The sequence below is a fragment of the Schistocerca serialis genome, chromosome 10 (assembly GCF_023864345.2).
Source record: "Schistocerca serialis cubense isolate TAMUIC-IGC-003099 chromosome 10, iqSchSeri2.2, whole genome shotgun sequence".
Lineage (NCBI taxonomy): Eukaryota > Metazoa > Arthropoda > Insecta > Orthoptera > Acrididae > Schistocerca > Schistocerca serialis.
In genome coordinates, this window is record NC_064647.1 from 50,798,518 (window position 1) to 50,814,668 (window position 16,151).

General features: G+C 44.3%; 1 protein-coding gene across 3 annotated transcripts in view; it reads right to left on the bottom strand.

Annotated features, from left to right (window-relative positions):
• LOC126425142 (zinc finger protein 454-like) overlaps window positions 1-16,151 on the bottom strand; it is a 200,685-nt gene that overhangs the window by 85,008 nt on the left and 99,526 nt on the right. Inside the window, exon 6 of one of the 3 annotated variants that reach the window (XM_050088088.1) lies at window positions 15,024-15,232. The exons of the other annotated variants lie outside the window; for them this stretch is intronic. Within the exon in view, the coding sequence (XP_049944045.1) occupies window positions 15,074-15,232 (159 nt within the window). The 3' untranslated portion in view covers window positions 15,024-15,073. Of the gene's footprint in view, window positions 1-15,023; window positions 15,233-16,151 lie in introns of those variants that run through there. 3 annotated transcript variants of the gene reach the window in all.

Here is a 16,151-nt window from a genome sequence, read left to right on the forward strand (position 1 = left end):
GAGAGAGTGTGTGCGTGTAGGAGGGAGGGGGGGGGGGCTATTACCTAGTAGTTGCATCACTATTTTGGTTCTCATGCATTTGCGCATAGGATGCAGATTTCCCCCTCCTGCTCTGTGGTTATGCTCTTCTGTCTCCTTTAATGCTTCTACAGTTCAGCTGACACGACCTGTGCCAGGTTTTTTTTTTTTTTTTTTTTTTTTTTTTTTTTTTTTTTTTTTTTTTTTTTTTTTTTGTGGTTTTCGGGCGCACAACTTCAATGGTCATTAGCGCCCTGACTACTCTAAGAATGCACCGCGAGGCACAAGTTGACAACAACAACTAAAAGGGAAAACACAATAAAAGACAGACTGACAGGCATAGGATTAAAAAACATCATCAAATGTCCTTAGCGAGGTGTGTCAAATTGATAAAACAAAGAACACGAGCAGCTGCTCGTGGGTCATCCGCTAAAATGGCATCGAAAGTATTAGGCAGGTTAAGATCGAGGCGCAGTGTGTTAAGATCAGGACAGGACATTAAAATGTGTCTAACCGTCAGCAAGTGCCCACATGGGCAGAACGGCGCCGGCGCAGCCGTCAGCAGATGGCGATGGCTGAACCGGCAGTGTCCAATTCTTAACCTTGCTAAAACGACCTCCTCCCGCCGAGAAGGGCGTGAGGAGGACGTCCAAGCCACGGGAAGAGGTTTTAAGGCCCGAAGCTTGTTGTCGGTAAGTGCAGCCCAATCGGCATGCCACAGCGACACAACGCGCCGACAAATGACCCTGCTAAAATCGGACGAAGGGACACAACAAGAAGCTGTCCGAGGCTGGAGGACCGCAGCCTTGGCCGCGGCATCTGCAGCTTCGTTCCCAGGGATACCGACATGGCCAGGAACCCACATAAAGCTAACCGGCGTACCGACGTCCACCAGCTGCTGAAGAGAGCGTTGGATCCGGTGTACGAAAGGGTGAACCGGGTACGGATCACTGAGGCTCTGGATGGCGCTCAGGGAATCTGAGCAGATGACATAAGCAGAATGTCGGTGGCGGCAGATGTAAAGAACAGCCTGGTAGAGGGCAAAGAGCTCAGCTGTGAAGACCGAACAATGGCCATGGAGCCGGTATTGGAAACTTTGTGCCCCGACAATAAAAGAACACCCGACCCCGTCATTGGTCTTAGAGCCATCTGTATAAATGAAAGTCATGTTGTTGAACTTCGAACGAAGTTCCAAAAAACGGGAGTGGTAGACCGAACCGGGGGTGACCTCTTTTGGGAGCGAGCTGAGGTCGAGGTGAACGCGGACCTGAGCCTGGAGCCAAGGTGGCGTGCGGCTCTCGCCCACTCGAAAGGTTGCAGGGAGTGAAAAATGAAGGTGTTGAAGGAGGCGACGAAAGCGAACTCCAGGTGGTAGCAAGGCAGAGACATACAACCCGTATTGAAGGTCAAGAGAGTCGTCAAAAAAGGAACGATAAGACGGATGGTCGGGCATTGACAGTAGCCGACAGGCATACCGACAAAGCAGTATATCGCGCCGGTAGGTGAGTGGCAATTCGCCAGCGTCAGCATGAAGACTCTCTACGGGACTGGTATAAAATGCTCCGATCGCAAGTCGTAAGCCCCGATGTTGTATGGAGTTGAGGCGGCGTAAGATGGATGGCCGTGCAGAGGAGTATACGAAGCTCCCATAATCCAGCTTGGAGCGGACGATCGACCGATATAGACGAAGTAGGACGGTTCGATCCGCTCCCCACGACATACCACTGAGAACACGGAGGACATTTAAAGAACGGGTACAACGGGCGGCCAAATATGACACATGTGGAGACCAGCTAAGTTTCCTGTCAAATGTAAGGCCTAAAAATTTGATTGTCTCCACGAGTGGGAGAGCAACGGGACCGAGTCGTAAGGACGGTGGGAGAAACTCTTTGTAGCGCCAGAAGTTAATACAGACCGTCTTCTCGGCAGAAAAACGGAAGCCATTGGCGACACTCCAGGAGTAAAGACGGTCAAGAGAACGCTGAAGACAGCGCTCCAGGACACGTGCACACTGCGCGCTGCAATAGATGGTAAAATCGTCCACGAAAAGGGAGCCTGATACATCAGCTGGGAGGCAATCCATTATTGGATTGATCGCGATGGCGAAGAGAGCGACGCTCAAAACTGAGCCCTGTGGCACCCCATTCTCCTGGCGAAAGGTGTCGGACAGGACAGAACCCACACGTACCCGAAACTGTCGATCCATTAAAAAGGAATGAATAAAAAGAGGGAGGCGACCGCGAAAGCCCCATGTATGCATGGTGCGGAGAATGCCCGCCCTCCAACAGGTGTCGTAAGCCTTCTCCAAATCAAAGAACACAGCCGCGGTCGGGCGCTTCCGCAAGAAGTTATTCATAATGAAGGTCGACAAGGTAACCAGATGGTCAACAGCAGAGCGGCGCCTTCGAAATCCACATTGTACATTGGTAAGTAGGCGTCGAGACTCGAGCAGCCAAACCAATCGAGAGTTAACCATTCGCTCCATCACTTTACAGACACAGCTGGTAAGCGAGATAGGTCGATAACTGGAAGGCAAGTGCTTGTCCTTCCCCGGCTTAGGAATCGGGACAACAATAGACTCGCGCCAGGATGCGGGAACATGTCCCTCAATCCAGATGCGATTGTATGTACGAAGAAGAAAACCTTTACCCGCAGGAGAAAGGTTCTTCAGCATCTGAATATGAATAGAATCAGGCCCTGGAGCGGAGGACCGTGATCGGCCAAGTGCGGTTTCGAGTTCCCGCATGGTGAATGGGGCATTATAACTTTCACAATTCGAGGAGCGGAAGTCAGGTGGCCTAGCCTCCTCTGCCTGTTTGCGGGGGAGGAAGGCAGGGTGGTAATGAGCGGAGCTCGAAACCTCGGCGAAAAAGCGGCCGAAGGCATTGGAGACAGCCTCAGGGGCCACAAGGACTTCATTCGCGACCTTCAAGCCAGAAACTGGGGAGTGGACCTTAGTGCCAGATAGCCGGCGCAGGCTACCCCAGACAACAGAAGAAGGGGTAGAACTGTTGAAGGTGCTTGTGAAAGCAGCCCAGCTGGCTTTCTTGCTTTCTTTAATAATACGACGACACTGAGCACGTAATCGTTTATAATTAATACAATTCGCCACTGTAGGGTGGCGCTTAAAGGTGCGTAAAGCACGTCGACGAGCACGTAAAGCATCTCTACATGCTGCGGTCCACCAGGGGACCGGTACGCGACGTGGAGAAGAAGTAGGGTGAGGGATGGAACATTCAGCAGCAGCGAGAATGACTTCCGTGAGGTGTGCGACCTGACGATCGCAGCTTGTGAAGGTTTGATCCTGAAAGGTAGCCCTGGAAGAGAAGAGCTCCCAGTCTGCCTTGGAGATGGTCCAACGAGAGGAGCACGGAGAGGGAGTATGCTGCAGGAGATGGATAACACACGGGAAATGGTCGCTCGAATATGTATCAGAAAGTGCATACCACTCAAACCGGCGTGCAAGTTGGGGAGTACATATAGAGAGGTCTAAATGGGAATAGGTGTGAGATGTGTCCGAAAGAAAAGTAGGGGCGCCAGTATTGAGGCAGACAAGATCGAGCTGGTTGAAAAGGTCTGCTAACAAGGAGCCCCTCGGGCAGGATGCTGGAGAGCCCCAAAGGGGATGGTGGGCATTGAAGTCTCCAGTTAACAAAAATGGTGCAGGTAGCTGAGCAATAAGTTGCATCACGTCTGCCCTGGTAACGGCAGATGACGATGGAGTGTAAACGGTACAAAAGGAAAACGTAAAAGTGGGGAGAGTAATGCGGATGGCAACTGCCTGCAGGCCGGTGTGCAACGTGATGGGATCGTAGTAAATATCATCCCGGACCAGCAACATAACCCCTCCATGAGCTGGGATACCTACCACAGGGGGTAGGTCAAAACGCACAGAGGTGTAGTGTGCCAAGGCAATTTGATCGCATGGGCGTAGCTTCGTTTCCTGGAGGGCTACGACAAGCGGACGGTGCAAGCGGAGCAGCAACTTCAAGTCCTCTCGGTTGGAGCGAATGCTGCGAATATTCCAGTGAATAAGTGCCATCGTAAGAAAAGAAAGATGAGAGAAGTGGTCACCTCGAAGGCCGCTTAGGGCCTGGCTTCGAGCGAGCACTGCCGCCGCTATCAGTAGGCGGACAGTCATCGTCCATTGGGTCTATAGGGTCATCGGCCATCTCGGGAGGATGGCCGGGAGGGGGAGCTTCCTCCGCCAGTGAACGGCCAGATGTACGGCGACCAGCGGTGCGGCCAGGCGAAACGGATGACGGCCTGGGGCGGCAGCCGCTGGGTGGCGCAAGAGAAGAAATGCGCCGTGGCGGGGAAGGAGAACTGTGCTTCCTATGCGCCTTTTTGGAAGGACGTGTAGTGGAAGTACCGGTCGAAGGCTGTGAGGTCGAGGTACGGAGGAAGTCTGCACGGGATGGTTCCTTCTTGAAGGCCCGTGCATCTGACTTCGGTGTCTTCGTTTTAGCAGAAGCTGAAGAAGGTGCTCGTGTCTGTGGGGTGATGGGAGGAAGAGGAGACGTCGACCGCGCGATCTTAGCACTGGCCGAACGGACGACCGTGGTGCTGAAGGTCAGATCGCATGTCTGGGTTGCTACCTCCCGGGTAGTCCGAGGAGAGGCGAGGACAGTACTGTATTTCCCCGCTGGGAGCAGCGTGGGCTTCCTACTAGCCAATAGCTTGCGAGCAGCCGAGGTGGACACTTTCTCTTTGACCCGAATTTCCTGGATACAGCGTTCTTCCTTATAGACAGGACAGTCGCGGGAGGATGCTGCATGGTCACCCTGACAGTTCACACAACGAGGAGACGGAGGTGGACAGTCACCCTCATGGGCATCCCTGCCACAGGTGACACATTTAGCCGCATTGGAACAAGACTGTCGAGTGTGATTGAAACGCTGACACTGGTAGCAGCGCGTAGGTGTCGGGATATAGGGGCGAACAGAAATAACCTCGTAGCCCGCCTTGATGCGCGATGGCAGCTTAACACTATCGAAGGTCAAGAAAATTGTCCGGGTCGGTGCAAGGTCATTGTTGACCTTTTTCATGACCCTATGGACAGCCGTCACGCCCTGCTCAGCGAGGAATGATTGAAGCTCCTCGTCAGTCAATCCGTCGAGGGAGTCAGTATAGACCACACCACGAGACGAATTCAAAGTTCGGTGGGCCTCCACCCGGACAGGAAACGTGTACAGGAGGGTGGCCCGAAGCAGTTTTTGTGCCTGAAAGGCATTCTCAGTTTCCAGTAATAAGGTGCCGTTACGCAACCTGGTACAGGATTTGACAGATCCGGCTATGGCATCTACGCCCTTCTGAATAACGAAAGGGTTGACAGAGGAAAAATCCTTTCCGTCCTCAGTTCGAGAAACTACGAGGAACTGTGGGGCAGGCGGTAGTACTTTTGTCACTGTTGGCTGGTCGCGTTTCCGTTTTTGGGTCGAAGTCGAAAGAGATGGAGTAGAATCCATTGCGGAGGAATCCCCCATGATTGCCAGCGTCTCCGATGGCGCGCTCCTTCCTTGTGGGGACCCTCTCAGAGGGCACTCCCGCCTTAGGTGAATGTTTACACCTCAGGTCACACCTCCCGAGAAACAGACGGAGGGACCAATCGGCATGGTCAGAAGGTATCAGCTCAGGCAATCACCCCTCCCCGGGCCTGGCCTTTACCAGGGGGTACGCGCGTGCCTTACATGTCTACCCAGGGCGGGGACTTACGCGTTACCCCGTCACCGGCTACGCGTGCGAACGCGTGGGTCGGCCTTCAGACACGCACAGGGAGGAAGGAAGAAGAGGAAAAAGAAGAGAGAGAGGGAGAAAGAGGACAGACTGTCTCAAACGCCGAGGCGGAGACCAGAGAAGGCAAGGAGAAGAAGGCAATGAGAAAGCAAGGGGAAGAAGGCAATAAGAAGGCAAGGAGAAGAAGGCAATGAGAAGGCAAGGAGAAGAAGGCAATGAGAAGGCAAGGAGAAAAAGGCAATGAGAAGGCAAGGAGAAGGCAAGGGAAAGAGTAAGGAAGACAGTGAGGTGGAGAAGAGCAAAGAAAGGAACCAACAAAAGGAAGGAAGAAACGAGAAGTGAAAAAACCAAAAGGACCACGATGATAGGTCGTGGAACCGTCCGTCTCCGGACGCAGGCGCGAACTACCCCCGTGAGGGGGATGGACTCCTTTTAGTCGCCTCTTACGACAGGCAGGAATACCGCGGGCCTATTCTAATCCCCGGACCCGCAGGGGGGTGTGCCAGGTATGTAGATTACTGGTGTTTATTTGTCAAAATCTCACTAGTAAAACCTACTGAATTTGGTTTTCACCTTCTTTTATGGGCTTTTTAAGCTATGTGATACGTAAGCTTATGTGAGTGGCATGTGTATTCATGAAGTTAATTAAGTTGCAGGCAAAACAGGTAAAAGAATCATTATTGTGAGTGGATTGTACATGTATGATATTGTATCCATCTGTGTATATTTGTTTATTGATTTGTACAGCTGGCCAGCTGAGTAAATTGATAAATTTTCTGAGTGCTTGTTTTACTTTATTCATTTTGATTAATTTGGTACCTGTGGTGTTAACTGGCCATGTTTGCGTGTTATGCCTGTTTTTGGTGCAAGCTTCTAGGCATTCCCATTTGTAGTAATCTAAACTCGCTCACTGTTAGGACTGTAGCTTTACAGTTGAACTTGCTGACTGATGCTCTCGTTGGTGAGCACTAATGTAATTCTTTAATTAAATTATTATGAATATTTAGCTTTCACACTATCTAAGCCTGTTCTCAGTGTTTCACAAATTTTATTATTCATTACACCTCTCCATTTTAAAACTAAAATTTATCATTCAGACAGGCCTCCACTGACGTAAAGGTTTTGTATTTAGATTCTGTCACGGTTAATTTAGCTCATTTATCTCCTGGTGATTAAATTGTAAATTATGGAAACGCTGAGGAACTACGGGTAATTAGAATTGTTGGAAGCTTTTCATTTCAATCTTGTCTTGCACAATGTGTCCACCATCTTATACTTCACAGTTCGACTCAAAACTGCTAATCAGAAAAATTGTAATCACTTTTGTCATTTGGTACAAACAATTCTAAAATGTTTGACACCTCACCTCACTCGTTTAAGTAATGCTTATAGAGGTTAATAAGTTTGTCAAATTCTACCATCATTTTCTGGATTGCCACTCAGGTGGCTACTCAAGGGTTCAGAGTATGCTAAATTGTGTTCCTCTCAATAACAGACTTCAAGTAATTATTATTAGCACTACAGACCTATACATTAAGGTCTTACTTGTTACCTGGACTGCATCTGTGTTTCTTACCACTTACTCCGTCATACTGTAATAAAGTGAGTTTGTTTAAAATTATTTATATTCTCTGTCTCTAGTAACTTACGCCTCCCCAAACCCTCTCTGGCCTTTCCAGTGAATTTTGTGAGTGTATAAGTGCTAACAGGAGATTCAGATTATCACACGGTAGATGGTTTCTACAATCAGCTATATATAGCCTCACGGAAGAAATACAAAAAAAATAATTAATATAGAGTAATGAGAATACGTTCACCTATGTAACATGTTTAAGTGATTAACATTGCATCAAAAGTTACTACAAGCATGAGATAAGCCACTGAAAATGTTCTAGAGTGGTACATTGATAACCAACCAGAATTTTGAATGCAAGCATGCAAATGTTCACGCACGGTGTTGTACAGGTGCCGGATGTCAGTTTGTGAGACAGAGTTCCACGCCTGTCGCACTTTCGTCAATACAGAGATAGTTAATGCTGTTAGTAGAGGATGCCAGAGTTGTCATCCGAAGGTGTCCCGTACGTGCCCAATTCGAGACAGATCAGAGGCTCGAGCAGGCCGAGGCGACACGTGGACACACTGTAGAGCGTGTCAGGTTACAACAGCGGTACGTGGCCACACATTATCCTCTCGGAAAACACCCTCTGGAACGCTGTTCGGGAAGCGTGACATAATAGGTAGAATCACCGTTAACCACGAGAGTGCTCCTGTTGTCACACGAAGTCACACCCCAGACCGTAAGTCCAGCTGTAGGACCAGTGCGTCTAGCACACAGACAAGTGGATTGCACATCGTCGAGTGCCCTCCTCCTAGCCGACACACGGCCCTCACTGGCACTGAGGCAGAACCAGCTTTCATCAGAAAAGACAAAAGACCTCCACCCTGCCCTCCAATGACACCACTGATGTTACAGACGGCAGTGGTTTGATGTCACTGGAATGCACACTACACGGCACCTGGCTCGAGGCTCTCCTCGAAGTAGCCACTCTGAAACAGTTCACTGCGTTGCCGTGGTGCCGTCTACTGCTGCGGGTGCAGCGCGCTGCACGCAGAGCACAGGGGTCTTCCCTCTGGTCAGTGGAGGCCGGTCTTCTCGTGACCACCGCTGCCGGCAATCGTTTACAGCTAAATTCCTGCAGAGTCCTTCTGCAATATCGCAGAAGGGACGTCCGGCTTCTCGTAGTCCTACTACGTGACCCCGTTCCCATTCAATGAGGTGCCGATAATGGCATCTTTGTTACCGTGACGGCATTTTTGACTAAAATCGACTCACCGTGTCCGATCTCAAAGATAACTAATGCTTACAATCACTACAGAGCACATTTAAAGCAAGCCCGACTTGCATCCTCACAGTGACATCACTGGTGCCGCTCTTATGTAACTGGCACGAAATTTGAATAGAACATTATCTTTCGTATGTAGAAACAGGCCTACCAACTTTTGTTCGTATCACACGACTCCTCAGTGCTGCGATATTTTTCCCGTCCGGGTATTTTTGGAGGGGTGTGGAAAATACCACGAACGAATCAAATAGTTCACATACTGATATCAAAGAGATGGGCATCTGATATGGAAAATGTGTTCTCTTTCCAATGTGATTTTGATTCTGACCATTACCTAGCAGGAGCAAAAACAAAGCAGAAACTTGCCATGGCTGCGAAAGGAAATAGCACCAGGCTAAAAAAATGAAATACAAAACAACTGAAAGTTATGTTAACTGTTCAAAAGTATTGAAAGAGTTCAAATTCCTAGGGATTCAAACATATAGTAAGCTGTTGTGGAACCTTTAAAACAATATCCGAAATAATTTGTAGTTTAATGTGAAAAGTAGTCTACGACATTAACGTATTACTTTTTCGGGGTAAATCTTTTGATTCTAAAAGGATATTCTCGGCTCAAAAAGGGACGGTTCGAACAATACGTGATGCGAGTTCATACATGATGCGAGTTCGAGAACCTCTTGTCAACTACCGTTCAGTAGTCTGGGAATTCTGACAATGGCTTCTCAATACACATTTCCTTTAAGGTTGTTTGTTGTTAACAATATCAGCTTATTCCCAAGAGTTAGCAGTTTTCCTTCAGTCAATACTAAGCAGAAATCCCATCTGCATTTGGAACATACGTCCTGGACTCTTGTGCAGAAAGGTATCAGTGTTCTGCTGCATCCATTTTCAATAAACTGGCACAAGAATTCGAAAATCTAAGCATTAATACACAAACTTTCAAGTCTAAACTGAAGAGTTTCCTCATAGCTCACTACTATTCTGAAAAGGAATTCCCGGAAAAATTAAACTAATTCCTGTGCTTCGTTCTTGGTTATGTTTATTTAAATTTATGGCTTCTCATCTGCAGAGGATTCATGTATTTTTCATTTTATTTATTATTATTCTTGTTTTATAATTTCAAGTACTAACTCATTCCATAACCATGGAGACTTGCTGCTCAATTTGGTCCTGTGGAATATGACATATAAAATTTAAAAAAAAGTCAGAGCACACTGCAACAAGAGTTACAAGCAAATAATGGTGGAGACCACAAGGACAAAGAACAGAACTATATTAAAAATGCTATGTTGACAACAGCACATCAGATACTGGATGAAACAAGGAAACTTAAAAATGAAGAGTGGTATGGTCAAAAATATAAGCAGATAGTGGAATGGAAAAAGGAAGCAAGGTTGAAATGCTTACAATGAAATACGAGATCAAACCAGGCATTATATAATCAAATGAGAACAGAAGCAGCAAGGGCATGTAGGAGGAAAAAAAGCAAAGCCGTAAAGAGAAAGATAGAGGAGACAGAAGAGCACTACCGAAAGGATGCAAACAGAAAATTTTGCAAGGAAATTAAAGAAGGAACTAAAGAATATAAACTGAAAAGAATAGCATGTAAGGACAAAGAGGAAAATTTGCTGACAGATAAACAAATTGTCCAAGATGTCATGCATAGATGGAGAGAGTACTTCAATCACACCTAAGCCAGCCAGCTACCAAGAGGGACAAATTCCAACAATCAGGAATATATAAACTTGAATGTCAAAGTTGTGATGCAGTATACATAGGCATGACATGCAGGAATTTTGAAACAAGATACAAAGAACATATCAGATGTTGGAAGTATGAAACAAACCATTCCACATTTGCAGAGCATTTAAAACACTACAACCATCATCCTACAAACATGGAACAAAAAATGAAAATAATGAGAATAAGCAACCATGACAAACATCTTATACAAATGCAAGAAAACTTCCACATCCAGAAAGCCATAGCAGAAAACAAACATGTGATAAATGAACAAACACACATCAGCACAGGCTCCCTACTACACTTAATAAAGGAAATGATAACATTATATATATATATATATATATATATATATATATATATATATATATATATATATATATATAATGTGACTTACCAAATGAAAGTGCTGGCAGGTCGACAGACACACAAACAAACACAAACATACACACAAAATTCAAGCTTTCGCAACAAACTGTTGCCTCATCAGGAAAGAGGGAAGGAGAGGGAAAGACGAAAGGATGTGGGTTTTAAGGGAGAGGGTAAGGAGTCATTCCAATCCCGGGAGCGGAAAGACTTACCTTAGGGGGAAAAAAGGACGGGTATACACTCGCACACACACACATATCCATCCACACATATACAGACACAAGCAGACATATTTAAAGACAAAGAGTTTAGTCCAAACTCTTTGTCTTTAAATATGTCTGCTTGTGTCTGTATGTGTGGATGGATATGTGCGTGTGTGCGAGTGTATACCTGTCCTTTTTTCCCCCTAAGGTAAGTCTTTCCGCTCCCGGGATTGGAATGACTCCTTACCCTCTCCCTTAAAACCCACATCCTTTCGTCTTTCCCTCTCCTTCCCTCTTTCCTGATGAGGCAACAGTTTGTTGCGAAAGCTTGAATTTTGTGTGTATGTTTGTGTGTCTGTCGACCTGCCAGCACTTTCATTTGGTAAGTCACATCATCTTTGTTTTTAGATATATATTTCCTACGTGGAATGTTTCCCTCTATTATAACCATATATATATATATATATATATATATATATATATATATATATATATATATATATATATATGTCTGCTTGTGTCTGTATGTGTGGATGGATATGTGTGTGTGTGCGCGAGTGTATACCTGTCCTTTTTTCCCCCTAAGGTAAGTCTTTCCACTCCCGGGATTGGAATGACTCCTTACCCTCTCCCTCAAAACCCACTTCCTTTCGTCTTCCCCTCTCCTTCCCTCTTTCCTGATGAGGCAACAGTTTGTTGCGAAAGCTTGAATTTTGTGTGTATGTTTGTGTGTCTATCGACCTGCCAGCGCTTTCGTTCGGTAAGTCACCTCATCTTTGTTTATATATATTATAATCACCAAAACACACACACACACACACACACACACACACACACACACAAATGCATACACGAACAGACCACAGATACTTCAATAGTTACACTCATAAGTTTGGCAGTAATATTCGATCTTTGGTAAAAACATTTGACAGTCGCAACAGAAACCAAAACACTGCATTAAAACAAGCGTTCAGTGCATAGTGCTGTGGAATGCGGAAAAAACAGCAAATTGGCGCTCATAGGAAGAAGAACAACACCAAAAATGCAACAGGAGCGTAATATGTAAGAAACTGTCTACACAACCTGTAAGTACAGTTCAAAACATTACTACTTAATAGGAAATACCAACCACCACAACTGTTTATAACCTATAGGCACAATGACAAAAATGTAAATAAAATAGCTAACATATGCACATATTCCAGGCCACTGATGATGCCTTGCAGAAAATAAAGGCGAAACGCGTATGGCACTTATTCAGTTGCTGTCAGACGGTCCATAAGTGAAAATTATCAATATACCGTAGTATTACGCACAACTGAGGAGGACAGGACCACAAAAGTTGAAGATTACTTCAAGGGAATTTTGGGGAACGATCCTGTTTGAAGCGAACAGCTACCATATTACACTGTAGATCCAAAGATAGAAGGTAGTGCACTGTCTCAGAAATTACAGAACACTATGAACTGATGGAATAACTGCAGATCTGTTGAAAAATGGGGGACTTCGTCTCCATAAGCGAATCAACAAACTCGTCAAGTTAATACGGAATCAGAAAGAATCATGGAAGAGCAGACCTTAGGTGAAATCCAATCAATACATAAGAAAAGACGTAAGATTTGCTGTTCGAATTGCCAAGGAATTATGCATATAACCTAAAAAATTGTCTCTCATATTATCTACAACCGGCTAGCTCCGCACGCAGTAGAGATTCTAAGAAAATATCAGTCTGGATTTCAGTCTAATAGGTCAACAACAGATCAGATATTTGTGCCGAAGCACATACATCAAAGGCACACAAGTATATTGAGCTTCATAATCTCTATGTAGACTTCAGGGAGGTGTCTCATGGTCTTGATAGTGCGGAAATGCTATACAATATGTCACTGCTTGGTATATCTCTAAGTATGTTTCAGTCACTCCAGCAACACTGGCTGCTTCTAAAGCTGTCGGCACACAGATTGTGCTTCTGAATGACAACATTAAGAGTGCCAAGCTCACCGTCCTACTGAATGCTCAGAAACTATGCAACTTGTCCGTACGGTACGCGTATCTAAATGTGGTATACACATCACAGCGCGCTCCAGTGGCAATTGTTGGCTGTGTCTAACTTGCGATCACACAGTTTATTTACAAAATGGATGAGTACAAAATTCCCATGTTAGCTTTAATTCACATTGCCTCCCTTGTCCATATGCCAGTAAACGTTAATATCCATGAAAATTTTATAAGGCAGAAAGGAAAGAACAGTGAAACCTCACGTAGCAAGCATAATTTGTTCCAGAATATTCCTCACAATGCAAAACACTCATTAAGTGAAACAATTTATCCCACATAAATTAATGTAAAATATGATAATGCATTGCATGTAGAAAAAATACTGAAAGTCTTATCTTATTCATGCCATTTATTCAATACATACAGTATTATGTACTTTATCATACTTGAAACATAACTAATTCTTTTTTACTACGAAGATATCTATAGACATTTGTTTCTGCCGAAAATGCGACACAGCATTTTCGTCAAATAAATTTGTAGCATGCATAGCCATTGCTTTATTGGGGTGATGATTTTCAATGTACCATGCAACTGATTACCATGGTTTCAGCATTTCTCTTATTGCGCCAGGAGATTACTTCTTTCTTGTTACCGCCTCCTACTCCTACTCCTCCTCCGAACTCCTCTCCGCAACTTCCTGGTGTGAAACACACTGCATGTCCATAAACTCATCAGTGATCATTTCTTGGCTGAGACCTTCCATAAGCTCATCATATCAGTGTTATCCACTTCTAATCCCCTGCTCTTGGCCAAAGAGACAATCTCGTTGACTAAAAACAAAACTGGTACTGACTCTCAAATACCTCAGGTCACATTTGACAACACACATTGGCCAAAGCTTATCGAAGCGTATGTGAGAGTTCTCTTGGTAACCCCTTCCCAACCCTTTTTGATGATGTTGATGCAGGCAAGGATGTTGAAGTGATATTTCCAAAACTCAGTGACAGATTGAGATTGGTAGCTTCAGCCAACTCAAAGCAATGCTCAAAGAGTGCTTTAGTGTAGAGCTTCTTTAATTTAGAAATAGTCTGCTGGTCCACAGGCTGGAGTAATGAAGTGGCGTTGGGAGGCAGAAATTGGATCTTGATGAATTGAAATTCTGCAAGGAGATGGTAATTTAGGACTGAAGAATGGCCAGGAGCATTGTCCATAACAAGCAAGACATGGCGTGTGTAAAGGGACACCCTGCTCTGGCATTACTTTTCCTCAGCAGAAATATTTTCCAATTTTGAAGAGGTTAATATTATCTCAAATATTTTTATAAAGAAAGATTCATATGATTTTGTACACAATGTGTTGTACTTCAAGCTAAAATCTGTAAAAAGAAATTTACTTTATTTTCTTTGTTACAATCGATATGTACTAGCTCTGAACGTAGAGTTGAAATAATTTTTTTTACAAATGATCGAAATTAAGAAATATCTGACACACTTAAAATTTCTATTATTAATGATGCAATCTGATACTATTTATTATGTTTATTTCTGGATTCATTTATAAAATAATAATAATATATTAACAGAAATTAATTTGTCAAGAAAATTTGTAAACCCTTTGGAATATTGTTATTACTGCAGAGTGAAGTAGTAGTGGGCACACCTCTGATGTGCTCGGACTTCTTTTTATATTTGGGAAGAACAATGTAATTTCAGCTTTGTTAATGTGAAAATTCAAAAGACAGTGTGATATAGAAAAATGTGAGGGAATAAAATATTCGTGAAAGCAAAAATACAGTGTAGGCATTCTTCAACTGTAACCATGAGATCGTAAAATATGAAAATTTCAGCTTCAAGAATCAGTCCCTAGACGTGAAGAACTGGAGTCAACTACAAGATGAAAGAAGACAAGCAAAGAGTTTATTGTAAATCTTACTCCTCTCATATTTTTGAAAAAAAAAAAAAAGAGAGACTTTACCATCGAAAATAGGAGTGACAAAAAAAAAATTTTGGGAGGGGGAGATTACAAGTTGCAGATTCATGTAAAACAAACATTATCACCATACGACCAAATACTTCATTGATTCAATCACAAAAAAGATTGTGTGCCATCCAAGCCTTGTTGCTGGGCCTTCAAATCATATTTAACCCACTCTTCTGGACTTTACACTTCTTGAAGGCTCACAGGTTTAATTTTCAAGTCGCTGCATTGGCACAGAACAGCACTGAGAGACAGTTTTTCGTTGGCTTGTGACCGGGCAATGCATTCTCTTCTGCTGTTATAAAGGTAAGCTTCGGCATCTTTTTCCAGAATAGACCCATCCTGTAACAACCAAAAACCTGTTCTACATCTACATGGATACCCTGCAAATTACATTTAAGTGCCTGGCAGAGGGTTCATCAACCCACCTTCACTATTCTCTGTTATTCCAATCTCGTACGGCACACGGAAATAACGAACGCCTGTATGTTTCCGTACGAGCTCTGATGTCTCTTATTTTATGATGGTGATCATTTCTCCCTATGTAGGTCAGTGTCAAAAAAATATTTTTGCATTCGGAGGACAAAGCTGGTGATTGGAATTTCGTGAGAAGATTCCGTCACAACAACAAAAAAAGCCTCCGTTTTAATGATGTCATGGCAGATAACCCTCAGAATCTACGAGCACCTTGAAGTAGCTGATGGAGTCCTCTCCTGTCTTTGTGTCAGAGCTGCCTGCTTTGACATGCCTCACTACACTGTCGATGCCTGTTGTTCTCTTAAAACTTGTGAACCACGCACGGCTTCCCTTTAACACGTCCTTGGCCACTGACAATCCTGGGGTCTTCTTAATGAAGTCAGCAAAACTCCTCCTCACTTCCTCACAAATTATGTTCTATTTAATAGTGTCACCTTGCAATTGATTTTCACTTATCCATTTAAGGAGCATCCTTTCGACATCATACAGAATACAAAACCATAGTTTATATACTCTTGTCACTCCATTTGAAGCATCTATCTCCTTACTCTTGTCCTTGTTCTTGAGGATAATGCAAACCATTGATGTAGACGGACTGTATGTGCATACTAAATCAACAATGCTCACATCACATTCGCGTTTTTCAATTATTTTACGTTTCATTTCCAAGGCCATTTTCTTTCTCTTATGGTTGTCTTCTTGTGGCTTTATCCTTGGTGACACTTCTACAAAGGTTATTAAAATTTGCACACACAAAAAAACACTGTGTTAACCCAAGTTTAGA